Raw genomic sequence first — 15,172 nt, 5'->3', positions numbered from 1 at the left:
GTTTTGTCTCTGTCCAGTTCCCGGTGTGCTTAGACTCACCTGTGTCCCAGTAGATAAGTCTAGGTTTTGTTTCTGTCCAGTTCCTTGGTGTGCTTAGACTCATGTTGATCATTAATGGTCCCTGCACTTCCGTCTGACCAAGACTGGTGATATAGAATGTTGGTTCGTACACAAAACGTATCCTGGAATAAAAAGGGACAATGTATTTCTAATTTCAAATGGTGTTGACACACTTATTTTGAATCCTTATTTTTCTTTTAGGAAGCACTTGTATCTGTTTATATTAACATCCACAAGAAAAACAAATCAATGATAAAAGTATGCAACCAATCTGACTACGGATTTTCTGTAGGATAAACTGCACTGATATATTAACGATTGTATCTGAATAAAGTCTTGGAAAGTTATTTGCATCAATAGTCTGCTTCCACAATTAATGGTGCAAAACTAAGAGAACATCTTCTATATCCATGCAAGAACAAGAACTTCAAGACATTCTGAGACTAGTTGTAAAAAAAAATCGGGGACTACTTCTAGAGGAAATTTCATTCCTAAGTACTATGGAATTTGTCTGATCTGTTTTGAAGGGAAAACACAGTGTGTAGCAAACCAACCTGTGTCTGAGCAGTCTTGATGTATACTGGATGGTGTACAAGGGATTGGTGACATAGGGTTTATAATCCCTGGCAGCATCCGATTTGAATTCCTGGTTGGTTCTATTGACATCCATCAGACCTAGGATGAGTGAGCCACCCTGGTGTAGACCTGCAATAACACAAGTAAGGTTGGAAGTTCAGATAGTCCTCTACCACCATTGACAGTCCTCAATGCTCATTTGTTCACATGCCTGGGTGGTCAGGGTTACATTGTGATAGCGAAGCAGACAGTAGTATATATGGACCCCTTGCACAGTAACATCTGACATCACATCTTGTATGTGACATGCATTCCACGGGAAATATTTCCTCAGAATTGTGTTCATGACGCTTACTATGTACGCGGTGTAATAAAATAAATACAACTTGTTTTACTCAGTGTTGGCTGCTTTTGATTAATTCCCATCAGGGCCCTATTTTTACGGCTCTGCTTACCACCGAATCCCATGCTTACGATCATCATTCTGTGCCAACAGCGCTAGCAGAAAAATGCTGGGCTAACCCTGTAAGCACAGAATCCTTAGTTACAGGATGTATAGATGCATATAAGCTAAAAGTTCTTGCTAACCAGTGAAATACCTTGACCATAAGTTCAGAGTTTTCTGCTACATTAAGCAGGGATTTTTCGTCAACGGTATTAAAGCAGAGCCATGAAATTTGGCCCAGGAGGTAGTCAAATCAGTCAACACCATGGGACCACTCAAACCATGTTGTATAATACCTACCTCCCTTTGTAGCCACGGTGAAATCAAAGTGGTTATCTATGGCCCTCTTCCTCCTTCTCTGGCTTGTTGGTGATGTCAGAACAAGGTCTGTGCCATTGGCTGATGTCATCATCATATCACTGTCTCCTGTTGATCATGATAATAAAAGTTCAGCATGTTAAAGGGAATATACAACATTTGCAAACATCGAAAAAAAAAACTACCAAGTTTTTGCGAAATACCTTAATAGGATGTTGGTAAATGACAGCCTGAAGCATCCTGTAAAATTATGGCACCTGGTATACTGTCATTTTCAAGAAAAGTGGTATTTTTGTATCAATTTCCAACGCTGATCGGCCGATCAGCGTTGGAAACAACTGGCTTTTTTTTCAAATACTGGCCCCAATTGACCATTGCACTTGTTTGCAATCGATTACAAACCTATGAACGGGTACGAGCCAGCTAGACTGGTTCCCTGACCTTACAATTCCCCAATGTATGTAAACTGCTCTGTTTCTTCTTATATGGAGTCAGGGAACCAGACTACAGGAAAATGATCGTTTTTCTTGGTTTTTATAGCATTTTCGAACCCAAAACCTCCAAAAAGTCAGTGCAACTATATTTGCTTTATATTTCCAACCCCCAAATTCCATCCATTTCTGAAAATTACAGCAAAAGCAAATGATGTATATTCCCTTTAAACAATCTATATTACAGTAATACAAATTATTACTGATCTTTAGGCCAAAACAAAAAATAAGTCGGTCTCTGGTCAGCGTGCGCGTCGATTTTAATCATGCGCGTCAATCTTTTTTTTTTTCAAAATGTTCCGCGGTAGCTCCAACAGCGCCCTCTATTTCCGCACTTCCTCATTTTTTTTTACCAAAGAGCACCAAGGAATGGGAAATTGCACCAAGGCAAATGATCAAAAGCACCAAGGCAAATTATGGAGGACACCAATGTACATGAGGACACCAAAAAAGCAAAATATTACCCCACCTTGTCTGTACAATCCAAGCTTGAAGAAAAAAAAAAAAGCCGCATCGCCGCATCCATTCCGGAACTTTGGTCTGACCAGAGACCGAATTTTAATTTGTTTTTTTGGCCTTATCTGGCAAATATTATTAAGCTGACATGCTGCACTAAAATCCCCAAATGAAAAAGTAGTGATCTTCCCAAAGACTACAATACAAGTCACATTCTGCCTGGTACCACCGCGTCTTGCAATTAGATTTCAGATGCGGGGGCTTTCCGTTAAAATTGCCAAGTACAGATTTTTCTTTTTCTGTCCACCTCGGACATTGCTTTCCAGTTAAAGGATATTACTAAAACCCAACTAAGGAACCATACACCGGAGAGTCAAACTGATGTTATGTTTTCCACATGCATGCCACAATGGCAATAGCCTGATATCTGGATCTCATAGTTGTGTTTAATACTAACCTAACACTGTAGTAGTTCCTGCTGATACTGTTACACACAGCATAGCTGGGTTGCACATCTTCATCCAGGTATACAGGCACCTAAAATAGCAGTAAAATACGGAACAGGCACAGCAATTGTTTAAACAAGTCCATATATAGTGAAGTCCTTCCATCAAAACCCACAGTTTAAGACCACTTCCTCATTACTAGGATATGACAGGCAAACACGTGTTTATGGGCAGAGGCTTCCATAACCACATGTGTAATTACAAGTAAATGTCACATGCTTCTAGTCCAGGTCAAAGTCTCAAGTCACTAAGTTTTTAAGCGAATTATAGAAGACATTTCACATATGAACCATTTGATTTACTAATATCAAGCCCGAATCGTTAGGCCTTGTGAAACTTGTACAGTGTAACAAGCATCAAGAAAAGCTCAGTATGCATAAAAACGACACCTACATTACACTAGACCACTTCAAGAGGGATCTTCTAACACTTACACTAAAATTGCCTATACAGCAATTTGTGTTCAACAAAGTCTATGTACAGTGACCATGCCAAATGTTCAGACGGTGTTAAGCAGTCTGATAAAGACTTTCATCGACAGAAGTGTCATTTTATAAACCCATAAAACTAGGTTTCTTTAATGAAGTTTCGATAAAGTATCATTCTGTGTATCTAATTCAACATGGCCCACAAACTTACTTCCCAGGTTCCATATTGAACTTGGCACTCTTTCCAATTATTTCCCACTCGCTAGGGTCCTTTGGTGCCCTGAAGTCAGTGATGTTGAACCTTTCTTCATTGTCACCAGCACTGACAATGATCTTTCCATCCTCTATGGTCACTGAACCAGAGGAGTTGCCTCCAACCGCCATGCAGGGTACAACGTCATCTAGGAGCGACGCTGAACTACTCACACAGTATTCTATAGGGCAGGGTGGAAGGAGACACTGGTATGATCTGAGATACTGGGTTCTCAGTGGCTGGCACAGGTAGAATTTCAGCTTTTATTTCCAATCATGTATCTAGACCTACATGTAATCTATACAATTCGCCGCCTGCTTTCATCCACATACCATTTATGTTCAAAAGGCTGGTATTATAAAATATTCCCTCATGTTTTCTCCTCCTAACTTTTTGCTGGACCTCTGTTTTTCCATTCTTGATAGCCATACTTGAACTTGATGTTATTTTAACGGATCATTTCTTTCTCTTTAAATGCATGAATTTTGATTTTGTTTTAGCTACCACTTCAAATGGCCTTTAGCATTGTGGTTGATAGGTATAGTCTGTGAAGGCAGGCAGGCAGGCAGGCAGACAGCCAAGAACAAGGTGATACAGGGAAATTTCTTGCCCAATGCTCTGTTGGAAATGATGGACAAATAGGTGGTCAGATAGTGTCATATTAATCAACAGTGAGGGATCACATTGACAAATATTCAGAGGGGAAATGCAGGAATATTAGGTGTCAGAGAATTACATACATAATAATGGTCAAGAGTAAAACATTAGAAGAAGCGTTCAGTGTTGCTATAACTATTTTTTTACGTTCTCCTGTGCCCCACAATGTAACGTTCTACCAATTGCAAGATGTCCTACCGTAGCGATTAATGGACTCATCCTGTGGTTTGGACCAGGAGGTACCAGTCTTTGTTGGGTCTTCGCTTTTCTCCACATCGGGTGGGTAAACATCCTCCTCAAACTTCTTGCTAAACATGGAGGTGGTGTTGACATCATCAGCAGTGGGCCCTTCCAGAAGGACAGTCACACCTAGGAAATACAAACATGTACGGTCATCACCAAAGGTCTCCAATAGTAAATCAATAAATTTGTGGTCCAGTCTTGGCATCATAATTGGATTCCATCTATTTATAGCCTTCGGAGTTACCAAATGTGATGGAGTACTTCCTTACATAGCTGCCAGCCTATCTGTTTGTTAATCAGTCTGTTTGCATGTCACTCCATCACTACCTACCATCACATTCTACCATAGCTTCATTGATGGCCTTCACAGTCACATAGTATGTAGTGTTGTGATGCAGTAATCCTCTAAAATCACTTTTATGTTGTCTGTTTGTTTGTCTGTATGTCAGTCTACCTCCACCTACCATCACATTCTACTATGGTTTCCAAGCCTGCTCCATTGATAGCCTTCAGAGTCACATAGTATGTGGTGTTGTGATGCAGTAGTCCCATCAGACCACTGTTAGTAGCTGTCTGGTTCAACCCAACATTGACAAAGTCTTGCAGGTCTGTTGCACCTTTGGATGTTCCTATAGCCCAGTGATGCTCCTAAAAACATAATCGCAGATATTATTGCTATCTGATCCATGCATATAATGGTCCTCTCTTGGCAAAAGTATCAATTTTTACAGTGAATGGTGTACACATTTTTAAAAGTTTTTCACTGGGCACTGTTTGTTTGAAAAGCCAGACTCTAGAACAGCAACAGTATGAGCTCCCACCATGGATGTTATCCCTTGGCACATGGAAAAATGACGTTATAACATCTGACTAGCATCGACAGATAGTGAACAATTGAGAGGCCGCCATCAGTACAGTCTTCTGGAGGTCGCAGGTTCAAATTCTGCTCTGGTCAATTGTTTGCTCAAACGTATATCCCTATTAAGCAAATACACTGTTCAATTGTTGAAGTGACACTCTGCTGATCATTTACCTTGACCATGCTTTCCATGTCAATGAAACTCCACAGCACACTGATGGTAGAGTCTGAAGACTGGAATGATGTTGGCACAGACTCGTTTACATTGACGTCCAAATAGAAAAAAAGATCCAGCTGTGCTGGAGTGTCATCAACGTAGAAACCATTGGAGGATGCTGACACAGATTTCCCATTTCCTAAGAAAGTTTTCACTGAGGGAGGGGGGATGGTTGCAAAGAAAAATAATAATAATGGCTCATGTAAAATATGATATCAGAAACAGTTAAAAGAAAACAATCTACTGCACTATGTAAACTACAATAATAAATTGTCTATTGGATAAGTACATTTTGGTAATACAACAAGTTCTTGAGTACGTATGTAACACTTGCTGTAAACTGTCATATCATAGGGAAGTTATGTTACAATTTGGGAAAATATTTCAAGTTTAGGTTTATTCCATTTATCTCACCTGTCAGGAAGAATGGGAGTGACCCCTCATCTTGGTTTGAAGGTGGCATTGTTGCATTAGCATCATCGCCAAGGGTGGTATTGGATAGCTCCAGTCTTGGCAGAGTCAGGTTGGTCAATGTGAAGGTGATGGGAACAGCATCCAGGGAACATGAGGGATCACACTGGTAACGATCACAGGGATGGATGCAAGGAACGCATGGCCTGGCAATCTGTACAAACAGCGAGTGTTTCCAAAACAGTAAGAAGGACATTCAAAGCATCAATGTGATCTGTTCCCTTAACTCTTTCGCTACGGAATTTAATTTACCTATTTTGTCCCGTTTGGACGTAATAAATCACTGGATAAGCTACATAAAAATGTTTTGGTATAGTTAAACCGTACCCTAGATGAGAATCTTAGGGTAACATCTTTCAGTTCCGCTCCCACTTTTTTTTTTGGGGGGGGGGAGATTTGGCGAAAAGAAAAATGGCCATAAATGAAGTGTTTTTTTTAACAGACTTTCCCCCCTTTTCAATAGCAGTGATGCAGAATTAAAAAAAAAAGAGGATTATATACATGTATTAGATAAGTTGAAGCGTCTTATAACCACTCAAAAATGACTTAAAATAATGTATATTCCCCTATCTGGAAGCTTTGAGTGGCAGCATTACCGTAATTTTCGGAATATAAGCCGCACGGCGTATAAGCCGCAGCACGCAAAAATCTGCAAATTAAGATTTGAAGTCGGCGTATAAGCCGCACCGGCGTATAAGCCGCACCGACCGCTGCGGTTTCAATTTTGTAAGGCCTCCAAATTCTAGTCAAAATGCTCTTAACCAGTTCCATTTACACTACAGAAGCTATTAAAAGGACCACAAAAGTTATATCAAATCATTTACAATTGACACTTTAACAAACAAATATGGAAATTGATGAGAAATAAACACCAGGAACTGCTGCCGGCTGCCCCGTCATAGCCCGGCAGCCTGCGCCACGCACGCCGGTGAATGACAACATTTTCCCACAGCACGTGAGAGAGTATGAAACCCACCGTGTGTTGTCTGACTGGAGCGCTACAAATCTTGCTTTGTGGCAACAGATGCTGATTTGTTTTGTCCTAAGAATAAACAGGTCCGTTTTTACCTCAAAACTTATCAAATTGTTGCGATTAGTTGCGAGAAAAATTCAAGTTTCGATCGTAACTTTCTTCGGAAATAGTCAAAACGAAGCGGACATTTTAATAGACGATTCCATTAATTTTGTAAGGGGTGGTTTAGTCCCTCTTTTGAGTTTTACATCGTTTCTTGAATACATTTCAAGAAAACAAAATAAATTGTGAAGTTGAACAACTGATTATGTAATAAAAAAATGTTTCGAACGCCATAAAAATTTTAGTGGTCTTTTTTCTTTTTTTTTAAACAGCGAAAATATTGGTAATTATTGTTCCCAAGAAAGAACACCCCTTTGTTACCACAAATGGTGTGGTCCGCTGTTGTTAAAGCATGCCTGCATGCTCATATCGCTGCTGCACTGTACCAGTATCACCCGGCTGGTGGCAAGTGTTGAAGACAGCTTTCATCACCGTACTTTTTTACCGCTCGGTACCTTTACGTGAGACGTGGTTTCGGTTTGTTAACGACTTTCTTGATTTATAATTCATTTCAGCAACATATCTCTTCTTATACCAGTACATTAAATACACATGTGAATTTCATTTTTATTCTTCAAGGCTCGGCGTATAAGCCGCCCTGTGTATAAGCCGCAGTAAACATTTTCATGGGCAAAATCAACGTATAAGCCGCGGCTTATATTCCGAAAATTACGGTACAGCTGCAATTTGTTTCAGCTGAAACCGTCTTACCGTTTTTATTATTTGGAATATTGTTTTAAGAACCAATTCATGTTTTGTTGTTGCTCTATCCATTCCTTGAAAACCACTAATAAACCCAAATGGCCCACCTGCTTCTTCTTTTTTTTTTTTTTTGAGGATGCATCAGATTTTAAATACTTTTCTTTTTTAATTTCAGGCATAACATTCTTTAAAAGATGTTTCAGAAGTTCAGATGCTCCACCACATGCCACGCACTTCTATTATTTTTGGAAACATGTTACCCTGAGATAAGAGTTCACAAAATTATGCTGATCTGCAAAACCATACCAATCAATGTTTATGTAGCTAATACATAGCATTTGATCTTAAACTTAAAACTTGATCATTTCATATTGGACAAAACTGTAACGAAGATATTTTGGCATCCCGATGAGAAATAAACAAATCTAGAATGTAATATGTAAGAAGTATCATATAGCAAGCACTTATTGGCCGAAAAAGTATTTATGAGTGGGAATAAATATGTGCTCGGCCGGTTTTAAACACTATTTTTAAGACCGGTTGGAGTCTGGATGCTGATAATTTACCCTCTCCTTCAAGTCAGCATCCAGACTCAAACCGGTCTTAAACAAATTGTTAAAAACCGGCCAAGCACACATTTATTCCTTTATTATCATCTGCGGAGTGACAAATTTGAAGATGCAGACATATCCAGCACAAAAAATACTGAAACTGGAAATTGTCTAGAAAACAAAACATCCATTGAAAATGGTTTATGCCTGGCCTTACCTCTTCAAATGGCACAATATCTGTGGATCCTGCTTCTGAGCCAACACCAGCAAAGTAGCGTGAGACAGGACTGGTTCCAGCCCTGAATGGTGCTCCGTAACGACACAGATTGCTCCGATCAGGCGGCATCCTATAACAGAAGAAAGTGACAGAGTATTCTAACAATGTAAAGATTACAAATGCTGTGATAAAACCAGTAAACAACGAGACTAGGCTTGTTGAGTCAAAAACTGTTTTATATTTATGTAGCAGGTTCTTTTATATTCACTCTTGGAGATAGAAGGCATTGCAGAATGTGTTCTAAAACTAATTTTGTATATTTATAGGATGTAACAGGGGAACACAAAATTGGACCCCAAATTAATTGAATGACCCATAAAAGAGGAATTAAAAAGCGCACTTTAGATACAAAAAAATATTTGAAACAGAACAAGAAAGTTGTACAGACCTCAAATTTCTAAGTGTTGCTGCGACAGCTGGAGGATTGAAGGGGTCTGGTAGCTCAGCGATGTAGCTGTCTCGATTGAAGACATGAAGGATAAGCTTAGTAGATGAGGACAGGACCGGTATGCCAGTCAGTGAAGACAGGAGTTTACCATCAACGTACACTTCAAAGGACCATTCATCCTGTAACGATAACAATCTATCGTAACTGAGATTTCCATGATTTATTTTTTTTTACTTTGAATCAAGAACATGTAACATTAAATATAATTATATAAGCTACACTAAGTACTGCTAATTATCATACTAATCATACCTGTGGGACTCCAAACCAACATTTACTGTTGCATGTGTGAAATGTTTTTAGGTGATTAATGAGGAAAACTCCAGCGCAAAGTATCCCTGCCGTGACAAATATAACGCAGTGGCCCATGAAATAGGAATTACACGTGAAAACAAAATTAAGGACATCCTCCAAGAAAATCCACAGGGAATTTAAATTTGTCACCAACAAGGATTGGAAAGTGGCTGCACATTAGCTGTTGTAACATATGTATCTATTTTGTAGGATGCAAATTAGTCAGCTGACCCAAGCAAACTCTTGTCTCAGTAGATGTTTGCAAATTGGGGAAGTTCTTGATTCAAGTCCCATCCAAGCTAGTTTATGAATTTGTTCACACAAGCTCCCTGAAAGCACCGATGAGCATGTTGTTGGACAGAAAATATAAATTCCAATGTTTCACTTGTAAAATTGATGTTCTTTAGAAGTAGCTAAAGGACTCCAGGAAGCACATTAATGGTAATGATACCTCATTTGCATCAAACGGCTCGACTCTGATGTGGACTGAGAAATGATGCTCCTCTATTGATGGATCAAAGTCAAGATCTATGACCTCTGATGTCATTTGCCACACATCCTCCAAATATTGACACCACAGGACAGCTTGAGATGCACTACCATCTAGAAAAGAAAAGACAGCCTCCGTTTCAACTTGGTGTGTGGTACAATTATTGATGGCAATGGTCCCTAAAGTCTAATTGTAACTTGTATCTTGCATCTTATGTCCCACAGTAGGACATGTCCCAAAGTTGGACATGTCAGACATAAATCACAGCTGTGTTTGGTCAGAACACCATGAGGCGGGGCTCAATGGATCAGTCTATTATCTTACTTGGATAGTGTTGGACATGTCAGACATAAATCACAGCTGTGTTTGGTCAGAACACCATGAGGCAGGGCTTAATGGATCGGTCTATTATCTTACTCAGATAGAGTTGGACATGTCAGACATAAATCACAGCTGTGTTTGGTCAGAACACCATGAGGCGGGGCTCAATGGATCGGTCTATTATCTTACTTGGATAGTGTTGGAAATGGCTGACATAAATCACAGCTGTGATTGGTCAGAACACCATGGAGCGGGGCTTAATAGATCGGTCTATTATCTTACTCGGAAAAAGTTGGACATGTCAGACATAAATCTCAGCTGTTATTGGTCAGAACACCATGGGGCGGGGCTTAATGGATCGGTCTATTATCGTACTTGGATATAGTTGGCCATGTCAGACATAAATCACAGCTGTGATTGGTCAGAACACCATGGGGTGGGGCTCAATGGATCGGTCTATTATCTTACTTGGATGGAGTTGGAAATGTCTGACATAAATCACAGCTGTGATGGGACAGAACACCATGAGGCAGGGCTCAATGGATCGGTCTATTATCTTACTTGGATAGTGTTGGACATGTCGAACATAAATCACAGCTGTGATTGGTCAGAACACCATGGGGTGGGGCTCAATGGATCGGTCTATTATCTTACTTGGATAGAGTTGGACATGTCAGACATAAATCACAGCTGTGATTGGTCAGAACACCATGAGGCAGGGCTTAATGGATCGGTCTAATATCTTACTCGGATAGAGTTGGACATGTCAGACATAAATCACAGCTGTGATTGGTCAGAACACCTTGGAGTGGGGCTCAATGGATCGGTCTATTATCTTACTCGGATAGAGTTGGACATGTCAGACATAAATCACAGCTGTGATTGGTCAGAACACCATGGGGCGGGGCTCAATGGATGGTCTATTATCTTACTTGGATAGAGTTGGACATGTCAGACATATATCACAGCCGTGATTGGTCAGAACACCATGGAGTGGGGCTTAATGGATCGGTCTATTATCTTACTTGGATAGAGTTGGACATGTCTGACATAAATCACAGCTGTGATTGGTCAGAACACCATGGGGCGGGGCTCAATGGATGGTCTATTATCTCACCTGGATAGAGTTGGACATGTCAGACATAAATCAGAGCTGTGATTGGTCAGATCACCATGTGGTGGGTTCAATGGATTGGTCTGTTATCTTACTTGGATAGAGTTGGACATGTCAGACACAAATCACAGCTGTGATTGGTCAGAATACCATGAGGCGGGGTTCAATGGATCAGTCTATTATCTTACTTGGATAGAGATTGACATGTCAGACACAAATCACAGCTGTGATTGGTCAGAATACTATGGGGGGAAGGCTCAATAGATCGGTCTATAATCTTACTTGGATAGAGTTGGATGCCGCAAGCTCTTTGTGGTATCCATCTCCCACTCTCATCATCAGACACACTGTCCCCATCTTCGTCCTCTTTGTGGATAGTCCATGGGACAGAACCCATCGGTGTCAGTGAAGTACTATTAACATTGGTCACTTCAGCCTGTTCAGTCATTTTACTGACTGTGTACTCATTGGGTGGTGTGGTTTCATGTGACCTATATGTGGTGCTGGCAAATGTTGAGCTGTCCTCAGATGTCCCCAAGAAATTCAGGCAGTCACACAGAGGACACATAGACTGTTGAAAAGTAAAAGGTCTTGCATAAAAAAATCAGTAATTATTTGTAAAAACAATATTTTGGGTTTGGACACTCCTATGCATTTCTAATATACACGTGCAGACCCACTGGTACATTACCTACCTTGTGCACACAGATGGAAATATTCAAATGTGTTTATATAAGACTATAAGGTGATGTATGCAGGGCACATGATGTGCTTGGTGGAGTCCATCAGTCTGTCAGACACAAACTTATGAAATATGACAGTCATCAACCAATGAAATTTCACAATCTTAAACCATTGTAAAAGGAAAAAAATACTGTTGCAGTCATACCCCCTCTATCTGGTTGCCTCACTTACCTGGTTGAAGGGTTGGTAATAACAGCACTGACAGATCCCTTCTTGCCAATTCTCGCGTCCACCAAAGTCATATTCCCCTATTGCTCCATCCGGGCCATCCCAGAATAGAATGCTGGTCACACTGTGCAGGTCAGGTGAGGCAGCTTTCAAGTCAAACTATCATTTCAGAAAAAAAAAGGTAGTGGAAGTCTATTGGGGTACTTGGCATAGCAGGTCATTTCCATTGTGTGTATGTAACGTGAGAGTCTAGGCCGTCATTCAGTCTTTGGTTGAGTAACAAGCTTTTTACATGAACTGCAACAAAAGTATTTATTTGTCTCTGGTTTTCAAGTTGCATGCCTGCCTTATATGTGACTGACGAATAATTTGATAATTAACAACTCTGGTATTCAAAATAAAATCGCAATGGAAAAACAACCAAAAATTAAACATACTAAGTATAAAGAAAATGAACATGAAAACAGAAATAAAAATGAATTCAATAGCTTTTGATTCATACATTGAAATAAATTAAAATTGAAGCAAATTCTGTGCAGGAACTGTTGAGGACATCCTGGATGTCATTACTGATTCTCATGCATTAATCACGCCACTACATGTCATGGCTGTGAGGGGCTGATATCTCAAGGTTTCTGGCTGAGTACTGACCTCATATTCCGAGCTCCTTACAATCTGTGCATTGGTGACGTAGGCTCCAGACAGCATACGAGGCCCTCTTGTATCTCTCTCCATAATCAGCATCACACTCTCATCAGATGCATGTACCTGGTTATCAACAGCAATGGGGTTAAAATGAACGCGTCTTGAGATGTTTGCCTGAAAACACCTCAGAATTTTCTATTGATAAATAAATATATATATATATATATATATATATACATGCAATAAATTCAGAATATTCTCTTTCTGAACAGACTGTTTCGTACCATAATGCACTCATCAGCAGAATGACGAAAAATAGAATACAAGTAGCATCTTACCTTGTTTCGAATCAAGCGCGCGCACGCGTTATGCGCGTTACGTCATTGAAGTTAGTACGCGTTTACGTCACTGAAGTAAGAACACATCTGTCTCGATGCCTGCACTTGGAGACGATTTCGCTTCTCTTATTCAGTGTACCTAGATCTGGCCTACATATGATTATGTACTTCTCTGCTATACACAAATTGCATCTCTTGTTTACGTTAGAGTATGGCAGTGCTTTCAGAACTATGTCCCATTTGATTTCATAGTCTTTCCCCTCGCCCTTTAAGTCCCATATATGTTTACTTAGCTCTGTTTGCGCCCTCTTGCTCTCGGATCTGAATGACTGCTTGTGGTTCGCCAGTCTCGCCTTGAAGGTTGTGGACGTCAGCCCGACGTATGCCTCCTTCCTGCCTTCGCTCGTGACGGTGGCCTGGTACACTATGTTCTTGCTGAGGCACTCCCCGTTCAGCGGGCATTCGGCATTGCGGGGACAACTGCATGTTCTACCACCGACGTCGTCCTCCTGTTTTACCTTCCGTTTGTTGATTGACTGGATCGTTGCCTTCATGTTCGGCATGCAGCTGTACGATAACTTTACTGTGTTCCGGTTGAGCACTTTGTGAAGCTTATGTTCCTTGGGGAAGCATTTGTCTATTATCTGAAGGAATTTCTTTCCAATGTTGGTACGTACGTTCTTGTTGTATGGCGGGTTGTACCATGTCACCTCCCTTTTTCTAGTCCTTTTCCTGGTGTTATTGCCCGGTGTGTACGTCAGTCGATACTTGTGCCCGCTTTTTTGCAGAGCCTCCTGGTAGGCCGGGGCAGCTTTCTCGAATGCCTCCTTGCTCGACGAGATGTTGGAGAGTCGCTTGTTGATTCCCTCTGGTATCTGTTTGATGACGGCGGGTGGATGGTTTGACTGGACATGTACATAGAGAGGTACATTACCTGGTTTCATGTATGGCTTGTACCCTCCCGTTCGCAGGTCTAATGTGATGTCAAGGAAGTTTACTGTTGCCTTGTTGGCTTCGATCGTTACCTTTAAGTCATTTTCCCGGAATACTTGGCATATTTCCTTCTTGATGTTTTCTATTTTCTTGGGGGTCTCCTTGAATACTGCCAGACCGTCGTCCCTGTATAGTCCCACTCTATTTCCGTACTTTGGTTTCAAGATCGACAGCAGATATGCTACGACCAGCTCGCATGACTCCGCGCCGTCGAAACTGCCCATCGTGACATCGAATTTGCTGTCTGCATTACGCTTTTTCCACGGTACCTGGTCGTTGAATACCACTGTCTGTTTTGCGTGGATGATGATATCTTTCTCCTTGCTGCTAATGTTCTCGTAGTTTTCCGCGAACCCTAGGGCCTTCAGGAGAAGCTTTTCCGTTATCGAGGGGTAGAACTCCACAATGTCGAAATTTATGAAGCTCGATTCTTGCTTGTTTGGGATTTTCTTATACCAGTCCAGTACGGCGTCCGTGCTTTTCCACAGGTTGAATCCTGTCGCGCTTATGACTTTACCGACGATTCTGTCGAGGATCACTTTACTTATATGTCCTATCTCTGATTTGGTTGGGCTGATTAGTCGACATGATGGTTTGTTATCGAAGTTGTCCTTGTGGTCCTTCAAAGTAATGAAGACTTCCCTCTCGGCCAATTTATCTATGCGGTCGCCCAGTCCAAGACTTTTAGCAATTCTTTTCGCTTCGCGATTGATTTCCGCTACTTCCTTTTGCTCGGTTTTCTTGTATGTTTTGGTGACATTCGCCCTGACAAGATTTACATAGTCATCTTTTTCCATCTTGTAATAATTTGTAGTCTTATCAGCCTTGACGGTAAGCTTATCATCATTCCTAATCGTATTTATGTCTTCGTTTAATTTGCGTTGGAACTGGCTAGTGGTCTTCTCAAATTCGACGTTTTGAATCAGACTCACCAAATTGTCTTCGAATTCTCTCAGTTCCGGAATGACTGGTGGTGTTTTCCGCGAGTTAAATCCGTACGTTTCCTCCTTCTCCGCCTTGTCTTTGTTCAGC

The 15,172-nt window shown here is 40.8% G+C and overlaps 1 protein-coding gene across 1 annotated transcript in view; it reads right to left on the bottom strand.

Annotated features, from left to right (window-relative positions):
* Positions 1–15,172, bottom strand: part of LOC119732930 — a 212,078-nt gene that overhangs the window by 16,327 nt on the left and 180,579 nt on the right. The window contains exons 105-119 of the mRNA XM_038206513.1: positions 12,816–12,932; positions 12,168–12,323; positions 11,535–11,823; positions 9,779–9,930; positions 8,974–9,152; positions 8,526–8,655; positions 5,924–6,134; positions 5,467–5,663; positions 4,898–5,081; positions 4,389–4,559; positions 3,492–3,714; positions 2,804–2,883; positions 1,382–1,507; positions 615–765; positions 40–182 (exon numbers count right to left, since the gene is read on the bottom strand). Of these exons, the coding sequence (XP_038062441.1) occupies positions 40–182; positions 615–765; positions 1,382–1,507; positions 2,804–2,883; positions 3,492–3,714; positions 4,389–4,559; positions 4,898–5,081; positions 5,467–5,663; positions 5,924–6,134; positions 8,526–8,655; positions 8,974–9,152; positions 9,779–9,930; positions 11,535–11,823; positions 12,168–12,323; positions 12,816–12,932 (2,509 nt within the window). The remainder of the gene's footprint in view (positions 1–39; positions 183–614; positions 766–1,381; positions 1,508–2,803; positions 2,884–3,491; positions 3,715–4,388; positions 4,560–4,897; positions 5,082–5,466; positions 5,664–5,923; positions 6,135–8,525; positions 8,656–8,973; positions 9,153–9,778; positions 9,931–11,534; positions 11,824–12,167; positions 12,324–12,815; positions 12,933–15,172) is intronic.

Source organism: Patiria miniata, unplaced genomic scaffold, assembly GCF_015706575.1.
Source record: "Patiria miniata isolate m_02_andy unplaced genomic scaffold, ASM1570657v1 HiC_scaffold_1, whole genome shotgun sequence".
In the NCBI taxonomy this organism is placed as follows: Eukaryota; Metazoa; Echinodermata; class Asteroidea; order Valvatida; family Asterinidae; genus Patiria; species Patiria miniata.
The sequence above is the reverse complement of the archived record's forward strand: the minus strand, read 5'-3'. Positions and strand labels throughout refer to the sequence as shown.